The sequence below is a fragment of the Camelus dromedarius genome, chromosome 9, assembly GCF_036321535.1.
Source record: "Camelus dromedarius isolate mCamDro1 chromosome 9, mCamDro1.pat, whole genome shotgun sequence".
NCBI classification, from domain to species: domain Eukaryota; kingdom Metazoa; phylum Chordata; class Mammalia; order Artiodactyla; family Camelidae; genus Camelus; species Camelus dromedarius.
The window spans coordinates 75,701,660-75,719,803 of record NC_087444.1 but is presented as its reverse complement, the minus strand read 5'-3'; the positions used below and the strand labels follow the sequence as shown (position 1 = coordinate 75,719,803).

The 18,144-nt window shown below is 41.5% G+C and overlaps 1 protein-coding gene across 1 annotated transcript; it reads right to left on the bottom strand.

The window, feature by feature from the left end:
- Positions 1 to 221: 221 nt before the first annotated feature.
- On the bottom strand, positions 222 to 15,815 carry ZNF613 (zinc finger protein 613). The gene is given in 7 exon segments (XM_064489766.1): positions 222 to 2,355; positions 2,358 to 3,730; positions 6,916 to 7,008; positions 7,279 to 7,405; positions 9,910 to 10,111; positions 15,086 to 15,207; positions 15,667 to 15,815. Coding segments are annotated over 5 exon segments (1,779 nt in total). The 5' UTR covers positions 9,925 to 10,111; positions 15,086 to 15,207; positions 15,667 to 15,815; the 3' UTR covers positions 222 to 2,184.
- Positions 15,816 to 18,144: the final 2,329 nt, after the last annotated feature.

Here is an 18,144-nt window from a genome sequence, read left to right as displayed (position 1 = left end):
TGAAGAGCATCTGTCCTGAATCCATCCTGTGAGAGGCCAATACTTAGCACGTTTTGTTCACCGGTGTATCCTGTGTTTAGGACAGTGCCCAGCACAGTGCAGATGCTCAAAAGAATATTGCTGTAGTGAATGACTCAAACTCATAGTTTGGAATTCAATTATGAGACAGCCACTCCATGGTCAGTTTCTACATTTTTTTCCCTTATAAGCAGGACTCACTGTTTTTAAACTGGATAGATCTTTATTGGATCAAGAGAAAAACCCTGAGTATAGAAGAGAGGACAAGGGCCCCCTTCCCAGGACAATGAAAATGATGAGGCTAAACCACATGTCTCAATTTCTCAGGTTACAGAGCTTAGATCTTTGAGATGCTGGCAGCTCTACAAGGTGACGGGCCTGCGGACAAATCTAAGCGTTTTTCCTCCAAGACATCCAAAGGGATCTCACCTCCCCACATCCTCGCGTACCATCCTCTATTTTGAAAGTTATTTTCGTCCATTGATTGGTTTTATTCTACGGACCCTCCTCCTCCTCTGCTCTGCTCTTTCACATTCCAGCAGGAGCCTCTGTTCAGGCTTATTTTTAAAATAAATGTTTCTTGGAGTAATTGTGATCCTTGGAATTTCTTTCCAGAAGCTTCTTTCCTTCTTTGACAAAAATAATTTTGATTGATTAGTCCCTTACATCACTCACTCACCTTCATTTATTTTCAAATCTACATATAATGAATTCTCAATTTTTCCATGTGCTGGGGAATATTCAATTATCTATAAACAGTCAAGGAATTTATCATCGAGGTGAAGTGATGAGATGTGGACATTTAAAAAATAAGTATCCATACCCTATTTTATGTAAAATTAAGTGAATTCTTTCCTGTTTCCCATCCAATATGTCCCTTGAACAGGAAGTTATCAGGGTATTTTGTTCTTTATATTATACATCCTTTTCAACGAATGTAGGTGTACACAGCCTTTGATTATCTTTGCTGGAGGGTAAAACTGCTACAGGCTTGAAACCTAGCTTTTAAAAAATTGCCAGCTCAAAGGTGGCAAGGAATTTCTGTTAAGTTCATCACTGTCATCATCTATAGGTCCTAGAACAGCACCAGGTAAAGGAAATAGTTGTTGAAGTTGTTCTGAGTGGTGTGTGCACAGGCTGGAAACTGTCTCCTAGGGCAAGAGCTCGGCTGATAGGTTGTCTGCAAATTTTGAGCTGTGTGCCTCCAGGTGAGATTTATAAAGTTAAGCATGCAAACATGCTCTGTCAAACATGCTCTATTACATTACTGAATGGAATGTATTCCATTTCCTTCTGAAGGATTTGGGGAGTCTGAAATAATAAATTGAATAAATTTAGAACTGAAGGAATCTCAGAGCTAGCCACGTAATGATCCTGGGTGGGAAAAGGAATCTCATGCACCCCTCCTCCCAAAAGAGGGGGGTGCACTGCATTAGAACTTTAACCAACGACGTACACCAGAGCCAACCTCCTTTCAAGTAAGGAGCCGCTGACATACCAACCAGGAGTTGCTTCAAGGTCTGTTGTCCTAAAATGTACACTATGTATTTTACCTGACGTACTGTTGTTAGAATGGTTAGAGACATCTCTAAAATTTTCTTCATTTTCACAGGGTTTATTCGCTTTGTGCACATTCTGATATTTTGCTGAAGATGTTCCACAGCTGGTAAGTCCAGAATTTCATTTCTCCACTATTCCCTCTGCCAACTGACGAGGCAGAACGTGCCACTGACAACCCTGCTACACGTACTGCCTTCAAGGGTCCGACAGTTTCTCTCCTGTGTGAACTCTGATACCTACTGAAGTCTTTTTTCTCGGGAAGGGCTTTTCCAGTCATTATATTTCTACCAACTATGACCTCATTGATGGTACGTGACCCATGAAGCTCTGAGAGGGTCTGTCTTTCCACAAGAGGCTTTCCCAGTCCCTGCTCATATTTGTCTCGGTATATACTCACCCGCACACAGTGAGCGAGGTTTTATTCAAGGGTTTCCAGCTGGATTGTTTCAGTTTATCCCTGTGTGTTTTTTGTGACATAAAACATCATGTAACTGGTCACTGAAGGTGCTGCCACATTCACCGCATTCATTAGGTTTCTATTCTGTGCAAACATGACCCGCGGATGCTGTGTAACTGGCACCTGGCTGTCCCCCCAGGGCTACGCTCCTATCTGCCAGGAACCCACTGATGTGGGATGGAGTCTGAGCTGCCACGGAAGGCGCCTGCAGGGTCACCACGGTAACAGCGGCTTCCCCCTGTACAATATCCCTCGAATGTGATGAGCCGGGACTCTTTGAGAAAGGATTCTCCAACTTGACTGAAGCTCCCCGTTTCTCTCTCGCATGCAGCATCCTCTTGTGATAAACAAGGCAGGACAAGTGGGAGAAGGCTTTCCTACAGTCAGCGCAGCGATAGGGTCTCTCTCCTGTGTGAGTTCTTCGGTGTCTGTTGAGGCATGACTTGTCCCTGAAGGCTTTCCCACAGTCGCTGCACGTGTAGGGCTTCTCGCCTGTGTGAATTCTCCGATGGTGAATGAGACCAGACCTGTGTGAACAGGATTTTCCACATTCAGTGCATACAAAGGGAGTCTTTCCAGTGTGAAATCTCTGATGTGAGATAAGGCACGTTTTCTGGCTGAAGCCTTTCCCACATTCAGTGCATACGTAAGGTTTCTCTCCAGTGTGAGTTCGCTGATGTATAAGGAGATTGCCCTTCTGGATGAAGCCTTTGCCACATTCACTGCATACGTAGGGTCTCTCTCCTGTGTGAGTTCGCTGATGTACGATGAAATTGCCCTTCTGGATGAAGCCTTTGCCACAGTCACTGCATATATAAGACTTCTCTCCTGTATGAGTTTTCTGGTGCGAGTTGAGCTGTGATTTCCAGCGGAAGGCTTTATCACATTCGGTACATTCGTAGGGTTTCTCTCCTGTGTGAGTTCTCTGATGCTCGACGAGCCTGGACTTCCTGGAGAAGGCCTTGTCGCACAGGCTGCACCCGTGAGGTTTCTCCCCTGTATGAACTCTCTGATGGTTAACAAGCCGAGACTTCTTGATGAAGCCTTTCCCACATTCATTGCATACGTAGGGTTTCTCTCCTGTATGAGTCTTCTGATGGATAAGTAGCCGTGATACCTTGGGGAAAGCTCTGTCACACTCGCTGCATGCATACTGTTTCTCTCTGATATGAGTCTTCTGATGTTCAGTGAGCCTGGACTTCCTGGAGAAGGCTTTCCCACATACACTGCACCCGTGAGGTTTCTCTCCTGTGTGAACTCTCTGATGATAGGTGAGGCGGGACTTCTTGACGAAGGCTTTCCCACATTCAGTGCATACGTGGGCTTTACTGATTTTTGGAGTTCCTAGGTGCCTAATACATTGTGAATTTGTCTTCACAGAACGTCCACCTTCAGGAGACTTAATTTCAGGATGGAATTGTTCATGCTTTGCATGGAGGAAGGACTTCATATCTCCATTAACCTCCACAGGGTTCCTGACTTCACAGCTTCTGTTCTGGTTGACCACACTTAAATCTGATTTCAGTGTTTTCCCATGTAAGTCAAATACATCATGATTTTGCCTTAAAGGAAAGTTATTTTTGCTCCAGTGAACGATGTTGCCAAGTGCGTTTTGTTTGTGACATCGTTCCATTCCCCTTGGACATCTTTGATTTTGCAGGTGCTCCTGGAGATGACAGTCACCTTTCCTCATTTCTAGGAAAGAAGAGAAGAATGAATCTTCCCATGAGCTTGATACAGAGTGAAACTATTTAACAAATGCCTTTGTGTAAGCTGGCTCTTCATGGACAACACCATGACCTCAGTTTTAAAAAGTTCCACATAAATATATCCTTGTTTTCACTTGGACAAGGTAAAACACAATAACATAAACAAAGGAAATACAAGGTAAAAATAGTCAGGGCATACACAGGGTTAGAGCATTCAAAATGAGCAATGCTTTGTCATTGTGGCCTTACAGATTATGCTGAGATAGTAAAATAAAACCAAGTTACCAAACTTACGGTCACCAGAGGGGAAAGGGGTGGGAAGGGATAAACTGGCGGTTTGAGGTTTGCAGATACTAACTACTCTCTATAAAACACATAAAGAACAAGTTTCTACTGAAGAGCACAGGGAACTATATTCAGTATCTTGTAATAACCTATAATGAAAAAGAATATGAAAAGGAATATATGTGTATACGGAAGACTAAAATATTACGCTGTACATCAGAAATTAACATAACATTGTAAACTGATCACACTTCAATTAAAAAAAATCAATTATAATTAGCACTAGACCACAGAAGAGAGAGGGGTATCTGTTTCAAAATGATGTAGGACACATTCACACAGCCACAAATCCTTATTAAATTAAATTATGGCTATGTACCAAGCAATGTACTGGTGATGAGGATAGAGAAACATATAAATATGTGTTTAAAGTCCAGTCAGGGAAAAACTGAACATGAAAGCAATGATAAAGAAGGCAGACACAAATTGTGACAAGCGGTTTGAGGGAGCAATGGCGAGCAAAGTGGGGGAAATCGGGATATAGTCTAGACACAGAAAAGACAAGGCTCTGTCGTGGTTTCTACGATAAGTGAGGAACCAGGAATTATTCCTAATTCTCTGAGCTCGGCTGCTGGATGGGTCAGGAGGGGTTTCGGATGTGATGGGGGACTATTACTGAGGGTCACCATGCGGGAAAATCAGGGTGCATTTCCAAGCACATCAACCTTCAGGTGGGTTTCAGGTATGTGAAGATTTCAACTGGATAGAAAGATCTTTAGAAAGGTCAGAACTGGAGATAACAATGTGGGAATCATCTGTATATAAATATAAGGCAGGGAGGGTGTAGCTCAGTGGTAGAGCACGTGCCCAGCATGCACAAGGTCCTGGGTTCAGTCCCCAGTACCTCCATTAAATAAATTTTAAAAACCTAATTACCCCACCACCAAAAAAAAACTCAAACAAAAGACTTTGAATAAAGAGAACTGGAGATAGTAACTTCAGAAATAAAAATTTAAAAAAAAAAGAGCAGCTTGGAACTTTCAGCCCCAGCCCCCGCTCTCCAGGAAGAGGGAAGGGCTGGAAATGAAGTTCATGATCAGTGGTGCCTATGGTGATGAAGCCGCCATAAAAATGACAAAAGTAGGGGGTTCAGAGAGCTTCCGGGTGGCTGAACACACGGAGGTGTGGGGGTGGGGGCACCAGGAGAGGCACGGAAGCTCCGAGCCCCTGTCTGCACACCTCGCCCTGGGCGTCTCTTCCATCAGGCTGTTCCTGAGTGACACCCTTTTATAATAAGCTGGTGATCTAATAAGCAAAATGTTTCTCTGAGTTCTGGCGGCCACTCTAGCAAATTAATGGAACCTGAGCAGGGAGCCTTGAAAACCTCCGATCTATGCCCAGTTGGTCAGAAGCACAGGCAACAACCTGGACTCGTGTTTGGCATCTGAAGTGGAGGTGGGGGCAGCCCTGTGGGACTGAGCCCTTAACCTGGGGGGTCTGATGTTTCTCCAGGCAGACAGTGTCAGAATTGAGTTAAACTGTAGGACAGCCAGCTGGTGTGGCAGAGAATTGCTTGTTGTGGGGGAAAACTCCCACACATCTGGAGTCAGTTGTGAGTGTGGTAGTGGTGTGAGGGCCAAGGACAGACCCAAGAGGAGGACCGAGGCTTTTCCAGCAGAGCCAGGATATACGATGTGAATAACAGAAGGTGCCATAGACTGAATGTCTATCCTCCCCCCAGAATTCATACACTGAAATCCTAATCCCCTTGGGGATTTAACAGTATTATAATGATCAGAACGAATGATCATACAAAGAAGTTAAACCAAAGCAAGCATATGGTTTAATGTGGTTTGGGCTGGGAACAGAGAATGAGAAATTTTAAGAAATAGTAAGAATTGCAGTAACATGGATGGACTTAGAGATGATCATATTGAGTGAAGTTAGACAAAGACAAAGACAAATATTGTATGATATCACTTATATGTGGAATCTAAAAAAAAAAAGATACAAATTCTAATTTCAAACCGAAAACAGACTCATGGACATAGAAAACAAACTATGGTTACCAAAGAGGAAAGGGCAGGGAGGGATAAATTGGGGGTTGGGGATTAACAGACATACATTACTATATATAAAATAGATAAACAACAAGGACCTACTGTAGAGCACAGGAAATTATATTTAATTTCTTGTAATAACCTATAATGAAAAAGAACCTGAAAAGAAAAAATATATACATGTATATGTATAACTGAATTGCTTTGCTGTATGCCTGGAACTAACATTGTGAATCAACTACACTTCGTTAAAAAATTGAAAACAAAAACAAAACTCCTAACCCCCCATCAAAGGTGGGATGGAAGTTAGGAAGTGAAATCCACGCTACCCAAAGGAACAAAAAGGTTCAGGAGCCAGAAGACAGTGTTAAAATCAAACATCTCTCGAGAGAGGGGCATGGAAGGTGAACTTCATAGTAAGAAAAGGAGAAGGAACAGGTAGTAAAGGGGGAGGGGAGGGTACAGCTCAGTGGTAGAGCGCGTGCTTAGCATGCATGAGGTCCTGGGTTCACTCCCCAGTCCCTCCACTGGAAAAAGAAACAAACAAACAAACAAAAAACAGGTAGTAATACAATGGTAGGGGAAGAAAGATGGTAAGATTTGAGAATTCTAAGAAACCTAGAGGGAAAAATAAAAAATCAAGACCTGGGTGAAATAAAGAGGTCAACTACCAAGAAATATTCCTCTACAAACCTAAAAGAAAAAAGAGGTCTTCTGTGAGATTCATGGAGTGTCTGTCTGTCCTCAGACCCTCACACTGTGACATCTCTGAAAGACTACAAAGTGGTTCCCCCGGCTGCCCCCTCGCCAGCTCTCTCTCACCCACCTGGACAAATCTGACCACAGATTTCATCTTCTACCGTCCAGAGTTCTCCTCGTCCCAACCTGGAGAGCACATCTGTCTTGCTGGCCTGATATCCTGTTTATAGGAAACGACAGAAGAGACAGGACCGTGAACTGGCCAGCGTGGGAGAAGGTTATATTCTAGGAACGATGCAATTTGCAAGTCAGCAAAGGAAAGGCTTTTCTCCCAGGAGAGGGCACATCACACTCTGTAGTCTGGGACCAGAGAGGGAACTGAGACTCACAGGTCACTTCAGAGCATCACAGATGCTAAAGAGCTCTCAGAAGCTGAGAAAGGAAAGGCCACTGATTGGGGACCCTCTGAGTAACCGGGAGCGGTCCTCACCCACGGACACCAGATGGCTGTAGTTCTCCAGCATCACGTCCCGGTACAGGGCCTTCTGGGCAGGTGCCAGGAGCTGCCATTCCTCCCACGTGAAGTCCACGGCCACATCCTCTAGGGTCAGCGATCCCTGTAACAACACAGTCTGTTTAATTGAGTGTTTCTCTAGCTATCGAAGAGGAAGGAATGTGTAGGAAGTTGCTCTGCACCTTTTCACCATTTAGGCTACATCTATATACACAGGTGGTTCAACAGTTTTTTTAAACTATGTTGTCTAGAAGCAAAATCTACCCATCTTCAAATCTATGTCAAGAAAATATTTTGTAACTGTGCAGTCGACCATCATTCAACCAATCAGAAGGTTCTGTAATAAGTAGTCATTAAATCCTCTTGCTAAACTAGAAGCATCTGTAATAAATATTTGAAGCATTTGCTGTATATTTATTTTTTTGAAGCAACTACCTATTTGCCAGGTATTAAATATATTCTAGTGACATCAGAAGAAATAAAACACATTCCTACATGGAGCATGAAATTCATAACCATTATCAGAGTCAACCATGAAGAAACCCCAGGCTATAATTACAAGGTACTACATATTAAATAAGTATGTTTTATAGGTTAGGAAAAATAAAAACATCTTTCTAAAACATGTCTGGGGGGAGGGAAACAGCTCAGTGGGAGAACACATGCTTAGCATGCATGAGGTCCTGGGTTCAATCCCCAGTGCCTCCACTGAAAATAAATAAATAAACCCAATTACTCCCCTCCCCACACCCCACCAAAAAAAGCTTTAAATATAAAAATTAAAAATAAAGCATGTCCAAAGAACCAGAGATTATTAAAGAACATTATGCAAACTAAGAAAATAAACAGCATCCTTCACAAAACACACAAATACATACACATGTATGTACATTACTTATACTTATGTTACTAGTCAGGTTCACAGCGTATCAGATACACTGCAGAGATAATAAACTGGAAGGTAGATCTGAAGGTATTACTCAAAATGCAGCAAAGGACAAAACGATGGAATATATAAAGTAATAATATAAATAAAGAGGCTACAGTGAGATCTAACCTTCCCCAATTCCGATTCCCAACGCATAATTACGGTAAAGGGAAGGCAATATCCAAAGACCTAAAACCTGAGCTAGATCCACCTGCGAACATCTGTATAGACACAGGTACACACACGGCACAGGGACAGGAAGTACACGCTCCTGCCTGCTTGTTAAGCAACACCAGGAGATGAGGAAGCTTACTTTTTCACTCTATGTGTTTTGTAATCAATGGCGTTTTTAAAATGGACTCATGCCCATTTGTATTATTACATCTTTGAAAGGTCATACAAGATGAGGCAGTAGGACTTGGCTTTGAACACAGGGAAGGAGAGTGGACTACCTTGGACAGCGGGAAATTCTAAAGCAAGCCCTCGGGATCCCAACAACGTTATCAGATGGTACCTGCAGCTCTCTCCTTCCAAATTTGTACTCAAACACCAGTTCAGTCCCCTGTTCATAAAGGACCTCTGAAAGTCATGCAATCTTTCCATTTTCTTACATCACCTGCGTTTTATCCCTAGATGACCCAGACAGCACGCTGCAAAGCTGGGTCCACGGGGCGTAAAGAACTGTGCCTGCTGAGTTTTCCTCATCTAGTCCCAAAGGGGTCTCTGAGGAACCAGCTTTTGCATTTGTGAGAGGGCTAGAGTTAAGGTCACTGTTTATCATATTATCTCTAGGAAGAACCGTTTTAAAAAGTCTTGAGAAGGGGAGGGTAGAGCTCAGTGGTAGAGCACATGCTCAGCATTACGAGGGCCTGCGTTCAGTCCCCAGAACCGCCATTAAAGTAAATAAATAAACCTAACTACCTTCCCTTGTAAAAAAAAAAAAAATTAATTAAATCAATTTAAAAATTAAAAAAAAAAAAGGATGTGGGGAAAGGGGACAGTTCAGCAGTGAAGCATGTGCTTAGCATGCACAAGATCCTGGGTTCAATCTCCAGTACAAAATAAATAAATAAATATGTACATATATAAACCTAATTACTCCCACCCAAGGAAAAAAAACAAAAAACAACCCCCCCACAAATGTATATATTAAAAAAAGAAAAAAAGTCCTCAGGCCTGAGTGTAGTGCCAGGCAACAGTGACCTCCCCTGAGGAACAGGTCTGCCTTCTGTGATCACCAGGATGCCCTGGCCATGAGGGCTGTCAGATACTAGACAGAAGATGACGGCAGACATAACCCACAGGATGCTCCAGTCACACATGATGCCCCTTTCTTGTTTGTTTGTTTCTTTCTTTCAGGGGAAGTAATTGGGTTTATTTATTCATTTAATGGAGGTACTGGGGATTGAACCCAGGACCTCGTGCATGCTAAGCACGCACTCTACCACTGAGCTTTACCCTCCCTCACCACATGATGTCCCACCATGAGTCATTTAGTGTAGATCCCATGAACAATCTATTCCCTGTGCTACTTTGCAGTGATGTTGAAGTTAGATCTAAATTTATTTCTGCGCAAATCTTAATTTACCAGTTTCTTAATTTCTACTTAATTCAATGGTCTTTGAAAGTCTTACAGAAATCAATCACAGAATGAAGGACTAGAACAAAGCAAAAGTCACCTGGTCCTTGATCATCCTCTTCTGTTTTTGGGCAATGGCCAAAGACAAAGATGTCTCTTGGGTCTCTTCTTAAACTGCCCTAAACTTCTGGTTAGAAATCTTAGTCTCTGGTCAATGGTGCTCCCACTAATGATGATATCCGAGTCCTGGAACTTTCTCACGTCATCTGATGTATCTTGCTCAGGGAGCCAGGACCTGCAGGCTGAAAAGTAATTTCACTTTGAGTGTACATCTCCTCTGGACCCAGATGTCACCGCCACTGTCACTCACCTGATTTCATGGCCATCTGTCCCTTTCTCTGATGCCCCAGGGGCCATTATACTCTGGAGCAATAAAACATAAGATTGTGAACTTGGGGGTTGTATTTCTTCCTTCTGTGACATGGAAGTGGGGTGACTATGAAAGGGGGGATGGGAAGCGAGAACCAGCACAACCTGATGTCCCCGCAGCAGGGGAATGATCACAGACCAGTTTTGGGAAAGAGAATATCTAAAAAGTGAGGACCTTGAAATCTACTGCTTGAAAACCATGAGTGCCCATGTACCTGTTCAAAAGCCTTTGAACCATCTTCACTAATCATCATTATGTGAAAGAAACAAACAAAGGCAAACCAAGAGAAAAAAAGTAAAGCATAGAAAACAAGGTTATTATTTGTGGATATATACACATTTAGTGAAAGCACAAAAACACACATGATAGAAATGAGTTTCAGAAAGCTAAGAAATAAACAAGCCTAGTTACCTCCCCCTCCCCCCCAAAGATAAACAAACAGACAAACAAACCCATAATTTCTGGGGCAGGAAAGCAGGATGGACTAGAAGATATGACTTAAGTTGCCTCTGCATCAGTTTATTTCTTTAAAAAAGCATCAGTGACCCCCCCCAAAAATCATGTACATCATTGGAAGAAAATCCCAGTGAGTGGAAATGGCAGCATAGACAGCACCAAGGGCCTGTCCTGCCAAAGAAACATCAAAAAACCAAGTAAAAACAGGATAAAAAACAAGACAAGAACTGTCAGAACTCTGAGAAACCGTCAAAGCTTTACCGCAACAGAGTTAACACTGAATCAAGATAAAGGCAACTGAAAAATGGTAGGCAAGCTCTGTGCCAGTTTTCTTTGCTCTTGCTTCTCCACCTCCCCAGTATGGTGGTGGTCTTGAAGGGGGCAGGCAGCATCCCCAGGGTGGGACCCCGGTTCCTGGTCCTGGCGGGAGCAGAGTAGACTTTACTAGCCAAAGAATTGCGTGTGTCTGTTCTATTTTGTTCTGTTCTGTCTGGGGTCTACATGAAGGGCTGATGCAACGTGCCCGACCCTGTTTCATCTCATTTGCAACTCTCTTAGGGTGGAGAAGCAGAGGGCATTTCTCAAAAACATTGTGCAGCTGCCTGGAGTGAAAGATACTGTGGAGGCACAGCTGAAACATTGGGAGGAAAAGCTGGGAAGCAGAGAGGAGGGTATGGCTCAGTGGTAGAGTGCACGCTTAGCATGTGCAAGGTCCTGGGTTCAATCCCTGGTACCTCTGGTAAACAATAAACAAACATAATTACCCCCCAAAGCTTTCTTTAAAAATAAACAAAACAATAAAACATATTTTAAAAATAAATAAAATTTAGAAAAATATTTTTTAAAAAGCTGGAAAGAGAGTTTCTTTATGAAATTAAGCCATTCAAAAGCAACAGTGATGGGGAGGGTAGAGCACATGCCTAGCATGCACGAGGTCCTGGGTTCATACCCGAGAACCTCCATTAAAATATAAAACATTATGCTTACCAGGGGAGGGGGATGGGCGGGGTTAAATTTGGGAGTTTAAGACCTGCAAATGTTAACCCCTATATATAAAAATAGATAAAAAGACAAATTTCTTCTGTATAGCACAGAGAACTAAATTCAATATCTTGTAATAACTTTTAATTAAAGAGAATATGAAAATGAATATATGCATATAGATGCATGACTGGGACATTATGCTGTACACCAGAAAGGGACACATTGTAACTGACTATACTTCAATTTAAAATTAATTAATTAATTAAATACATAAATCTAATTACCTCCCCCAACAAAATAAAAAAAAATTAAGAAAAAAGGTTTTAAAAAGAACTTGAAAAAAAAAAAAAGTGGATACTAGGGAGTTTATAAAGCCACGTACATACACAGGGCAGAACACCTGCTCAGAAAGACCAGGTAAGACCTGAAGCTTTCCCTCTGGCTGATCTCTACTTTTAGTGCAAGCAGGAAGTGAAGGCTACAGAGAAGACACAACACACAACCACAAGAATATTATATTAAGTGAAAGAAGGCAGACATAAAAGTCATATTCTGTATGACTCCATTTATATGAAATACCCAGAATAGGTAAATCCATGGAGATTGATGGCTGCCAGGATCAGGGGAATGAGAACATGAGGAATGACTGTTTTCACAGGATTTCCTTTCGGGGTGATAAAAATGTTCTGGAACTAGATGGACGTGCTGGTTGCACAACTTTATGAATATACTAAAAGCCGTTGAATTGTTGGCTTTAAAACGGTTGATTTTCTTTTGTGAATTTCATCTCAAAGAAGAAAAAAAATCAAATACATCCTCTATATGCTCAGTGCAACAACATAAGTAGTTTCTCTAAAGGAAAGAACAAGACAACGATGAATGATATTACCACCATTATTTATAAGTATTCTGGAAATGCTACTTGGTTAGTTTGATAAAGAGTCAAGTAAGGATAATCCATATCAGAGAAAAGGAAACAATTTATAAGAAGTTCCCCAATATGATTATGCAAGAGTCAGAGTTTCAGAGATTCCAGAGAACATACATATAAAAAAATAAGCTTTTAGTGGGGAGGAGATAATTCAGTGGTAGAGCAGGTGCTTAGCATGCACAAGGCCCTGGGTTTGATCTCCAGTAATTCTGTTTAAATAAATAAATACATACATACATATATACCTAATCCCCCCCCTAAAAAAACCCTAAAAAGTAATAATAATGAGAAGTTTTTAGTCAGATGGCTGATTACAGAATTTATATAATTGACAGCAGTCCAAAACACCTCTTATAGCAGTGTTACATGACTGAGTATTTTGGGGGAATAGCTTAACACGTATTGAATACTTTCAATAGAGATTACCAGAATCAAAAAATCTACTTCTAGGCATTTTTGCAAAATAATGGCACACACACGCAAAGTTGATGTAAAAGTATTATTGAGGTCTACTAACAGAGGATTAATTGAATAAGTAAAAATACACATATCCAGTGAAATACTATGCAGCAATTAAAAATACTAACAATCTATATTCAGTGAAAAGACACATACTTCAAAGTTATGTACAGTACAAGCACATGAAAAGATGCTCAACATTATTAGTCTTCAGAGAAAATAAAATAAAAACAACCGAGATACCACTTCACACCCACTGGGATGGCTATAAGAAAAATAAGAAATAACAAGTGTTGGTGAGTACGTGGAAGAACCAGAACCCTCAGACGCTGCTGGTCAGAATGCAAAATGGTGCAGCCACTTGGGAAAACAGTGTGCTAATTCCTCAAACGGTTAAACGTATTTACCATATGATCCTGCAAGTCCACTCTAGATTTATATCCAAGAGAAGTAAAAGCATGTCCACACAAAAGCTTGTTCAAATGCTTACGGCAGCAGTATTCATAATAGTGAAAATGTGGAAACAACCCAAATATCTATCAGCTGTGAAAGGATAAACAACATGTGCTGTATCTACACAACGGAATATTATTCAGGTATAAAAAGGAATGAAGGACTCGTGCCTGCTACTACCTGGCTAAACCTTGAAAATGTTATGCCAAGTGAAAGAAGTCAAGTCACAAAAGACTGCATATTATCAGTGGCAGAGCAGGTGCTTAGCGTGCATGAAGTCCTGGGTTCAATCCCCAGTACCTTCGTTAAAAATAACAACAATAATAATAATTAATAAACCAAATTACCACCCCCCTAAAATAAAATAATAAAAGGCTGCATGTTATATGACGGTATTTATATGAAACATCCAGGACGGGCAAATCTACAGAGATAGTAGATTAGCGGTCGCTTAGAGGGGGGAATGGATGGATAAGGGGTGGTAGCTAAGGATACGGGGTTTCATTTAGAGGTGATGAAAATGTTCTAAAATTGACTGCACTGATGGTTGCACATAATTGTGATATACTAAAAACCACTGAATTACATGCTTTAAGTGGATGAACTGTACGGTATGTGAATAAAAAAGCTGTTATTAGAAAAACGCTACGAGTAGAACTCTAATCACATGCTCACTAAAATACTTACGGTGAAATTTGTAAATGTCTGCAACTTACACTGAAATACACTAGAAAAATGTGAAAAAGTGGATTAATGATGAGTAGAGGAGTGATCTATGGATAGATAAATGATAAAGGAAACATAATAAAATCATGATGATAAAATACAGGACTTCAAATGTATAATTCTTTAAACCTTGCTATGTTTGAAACTGTTCATGATAAAATCATGGGGGGGGGTGGAGAAGCTTGTAATAATGAAACTGGTGGAGTGAGCAAAACATTATATTCTCAATGTAATTGGTCTTCTATGTAATAGTAAATTAAGAGTGAATAAAAAGGTCAAAAGTAAAAAGACACCATTCATAATGGTAAAAAAATTAAAAATCAAAGTGAAGATGAGGTACAGGGAACCTCTCCCTTTGGTAAATGCAGATTCATAAACTGTTCTCAAAAGGGATAACTGAATATTTAAGCCTTTAAATTCTATCTAAATGAATGTACATATTGAGTGATTCCGATCATTAAGGGCATAGGTTTGCCTCTTGGTATACTGTTAACAGAAATATTTACAAGACAATTCACAAAGAAAGAATTTTATATGTGTGTTATGAATATTTATAATATAAAATTAAACGATGAGGCAAATTATATCAATATTTCGTCAGTATACTGGAATTGTGAAAATCAAGCATAGAAAAATGAAGACGATAAAGGAAACAGATGAACGTTATCACTGAAGAACAAAATTGGGGTAAAAGAGACGTTATTTTACTTGGGTTAGAACAACTGAAAGAAAATATTTACAAGTGTGTGCGCGCCCGCACACATCCACACACGCACACACCCACACAGAGTAAACCTGCAGGAAGGGCAAAATCGTCCTTTTCAGTAGAAACCTTACCTATTTAGATGTGTTTCATTTTAGATCTCCAAAGCTTTCATTTCTACAGGATCGAAAAGAGATGTCGAAATCCAAAGTAGATTTGCAAACAAGGCGTAGGAGAGGAGCTTGGACTTGAGGAACTGCCAGGGAAAGGAACGTTTGAACGTCAGCCCACCCACCAGCCAGATTCAGCCGTCCCAAACCTCTGAACGACAGATACCTGGATCACCCCTCGAAACACTGGTCACACCCATTAGGAATAATCCCAAAACCTGGACGAGAAACCCGGGCTCGCTGGCCAGGAGTCCCCAGCTTCTGTCAGTGAGCTGCCCGTTAAATCCCGAATCCACAGCAGACGCCGCCTATGCTGACACAAATCACTTCTTTCCGCAGGCCTCAATCACTAAGCCCTGCAGACAAACACCAACCTCTGACCACGTTCTTTCGATCGCGTACCTCGCCTGGCCTTTATCACTGACAACCAGTATCCTTCGCGACTGACTCCAACGGCACCCCAACCACAGATACCCCAGTCACAGACTCCCACATGGTTCCTCTCCCCTGGGCACCCCACGGCTCCACCCTACCCAGACACGCACAGACACCTCGGTCCTCTCATCCTGCTCCACGCAGAGATCCACACGCGGACTTGATTTTCTCCTGACCCCACGGCGACCTCCCAGAACCTGCACTTCCGTGAACTCTCTTCTAGCAGAGCCCTCGCCCAGCCTCCGCGCTGGGCTACGGCGGCCGTTGAGGGTCTGCGGCGTTTGAACGGAGCACTGACACCCCTATTTCCGGCTTTTCACGGAAGTAACATGTCGGCGTCCAACTCGCCACAGATTCCGGGGCCGCCATCTTTCAGGACTTAACGTACAGAAAGCGAAGTGGCCGTTAAGGCCCGAGCAGCCAGGGAAAGCTCCGAACGGTGAAAAGCCACGGAAATACCGTCCCATTTCTCGGCACCGTAAACCATGCGCCACAAACTGGTTTTCAGAAACTCGAGCTGACGCAAGACAAACATGGGGTAGCATCTATCCGCCTCAGCGGGCTGGGGAGAAAAGTAGTCCACTTTGGGAAATGACACAGTGGGCGCAGCCATCTTCGAAGTAAGGTGTCCATACAAACACAATACGAAACAAAAAACGCCTTTCCAGGGGAGGGAAAAAGAGCAAACGGATAAGCCAAAAAGGAGATATCCCGAGAACGCTTCTGATTGAATGTGGAACATGAAAGGATGATTTTGAGGACAGAGAGGAGTCTTGGAGAAGTATTCACGGCAAAGCGGACACCATAATGCCGTCACAGGATGTCAAAAAAACAAACAAAAAACCCGCAACTGCAAGAAACCTGGCATACCTTTGGGGGTGGGACATAGTTACCGCCCAGTAAATGGGTGGAGAGTAGTCACGAGCCGATGGGAAGAGGGAATCCAACCTCCAAGCTGTTATATTGTTTTAGGTCAACAATCAATATGTACACGTTAAAATGTCAAAATCTTTAAAAGGGTAAAAAGCCTTACGAAACTAACTCCTAAATTTAAAAGAATTACAAAATAAAACTGAGAATCCTCGGAGGCAGCAGTTCCATTCCTAGATATTTATTCAAGAATACTCTGAAATATGTCCAAAGACTTATGAATGTTAATAACACCTTTATTCATAATAGCTGCAAACGATAAATAATCCAGGTGTTGGTGAGAATGTGGAAGAAATGGAAACCTCATAAACTGCTCGTGGAATGTAAAAGGGTGCAGTGTGATATTGTGAAACGAGAAATACATATTTTGGTCTTCATCCTGGCTCCTAGCCAGAGCGCCTAAAACCCTTGTAATGTCTTAAGGGATTAAAGTAATAGAAATATATTTTGTTAAAATATTTGGTTTTAGTTCCCACCTTCTGAAACAACTCAGGATTAATAAAGGTGAAAGTGTCTTTTGTTATTCATAACAAGCCTGCTTCAACCACGTCTGAGTTCATATTAATGAGGTGAATTTGGAAACCCCTCAGGATAGGGGCTGATTGCCAGGGAATTCACCCTGCTGGGAGGGGAAAGGAGCTGGAGGTTGAGTTAATTACTAATAGCAAATTATATAATCAATCATGCCTACATAATGAAGTCTCTATAAAAAAAACATAATCAAAGAGATTGGGAGAGCTTCCTGACTGCTGAAAACGCTGAGGTGTTGGGATGGCACTGAGAGAGAGCATGGAAGTTCCATTCCGCTTCTCCCATAACTTGCCCTATGCATGTTTTCCATTTAGCTGTTCCTGAATTTATCCTTTTATAATAAACTGGTAACGCAGGAAGTAAACTGTTTTCCCAAGTTGTGTGAGACAGTCTAGCAAATTATCAAATCTGAGAAGGTCATGGAAATCCCTGATTTAGAGCCAATCAGTCAGAAATACAGAAAGCACCTTCTTGAAATTGTTATCTGAAGTCAGAAGCAGTATTGTGGGACTGGAGCCTTAACCTATGGGGTCAGCACTAACACCAGGTGGATAGTCTCAGAACTGAATTGTAGTACACCCAGTTGGTGTCCACAGATAACTGGAGACTTGCTTGGTGTGGGGGGAAAAATCCACACATTTGATGTCAGAAGTATTCTAGGGTAGAAGAAACAGTTTTAATTCAGTTGATATTCATTTTATGCAGCTACTTTGGAAAACAGTCTCATATTTCACCAAACAGTAAACATATTTACTGTATGACCCAGCAATTTCACTCCTAGGTTTATACCAAGAGAAATGAAAGCATATATCCACACAATAACTTATACACAAATGTTTACAGCAGCATTATTTATAACAGCCGTAAGTGAAAACAACTCAAATATCCATCAACTGATGAAGGGAAAAATAAAATGTGCTATAGCCACACAATGGAATATTATTCAGGTATAATAAGGAATGAAGTACAGAAACATGCCACAACATGATGAACCTTGAAAGCATTACGCTAAGCGAAAGAAGCAAGTTACAAGGACTACATATTATTTGATTGGACTTATAAAATGTCCTGAATAGGCAAATCTATAGACAGAAAGTAAGTGGTTGCTTAGATGTGGAGAGAATGGA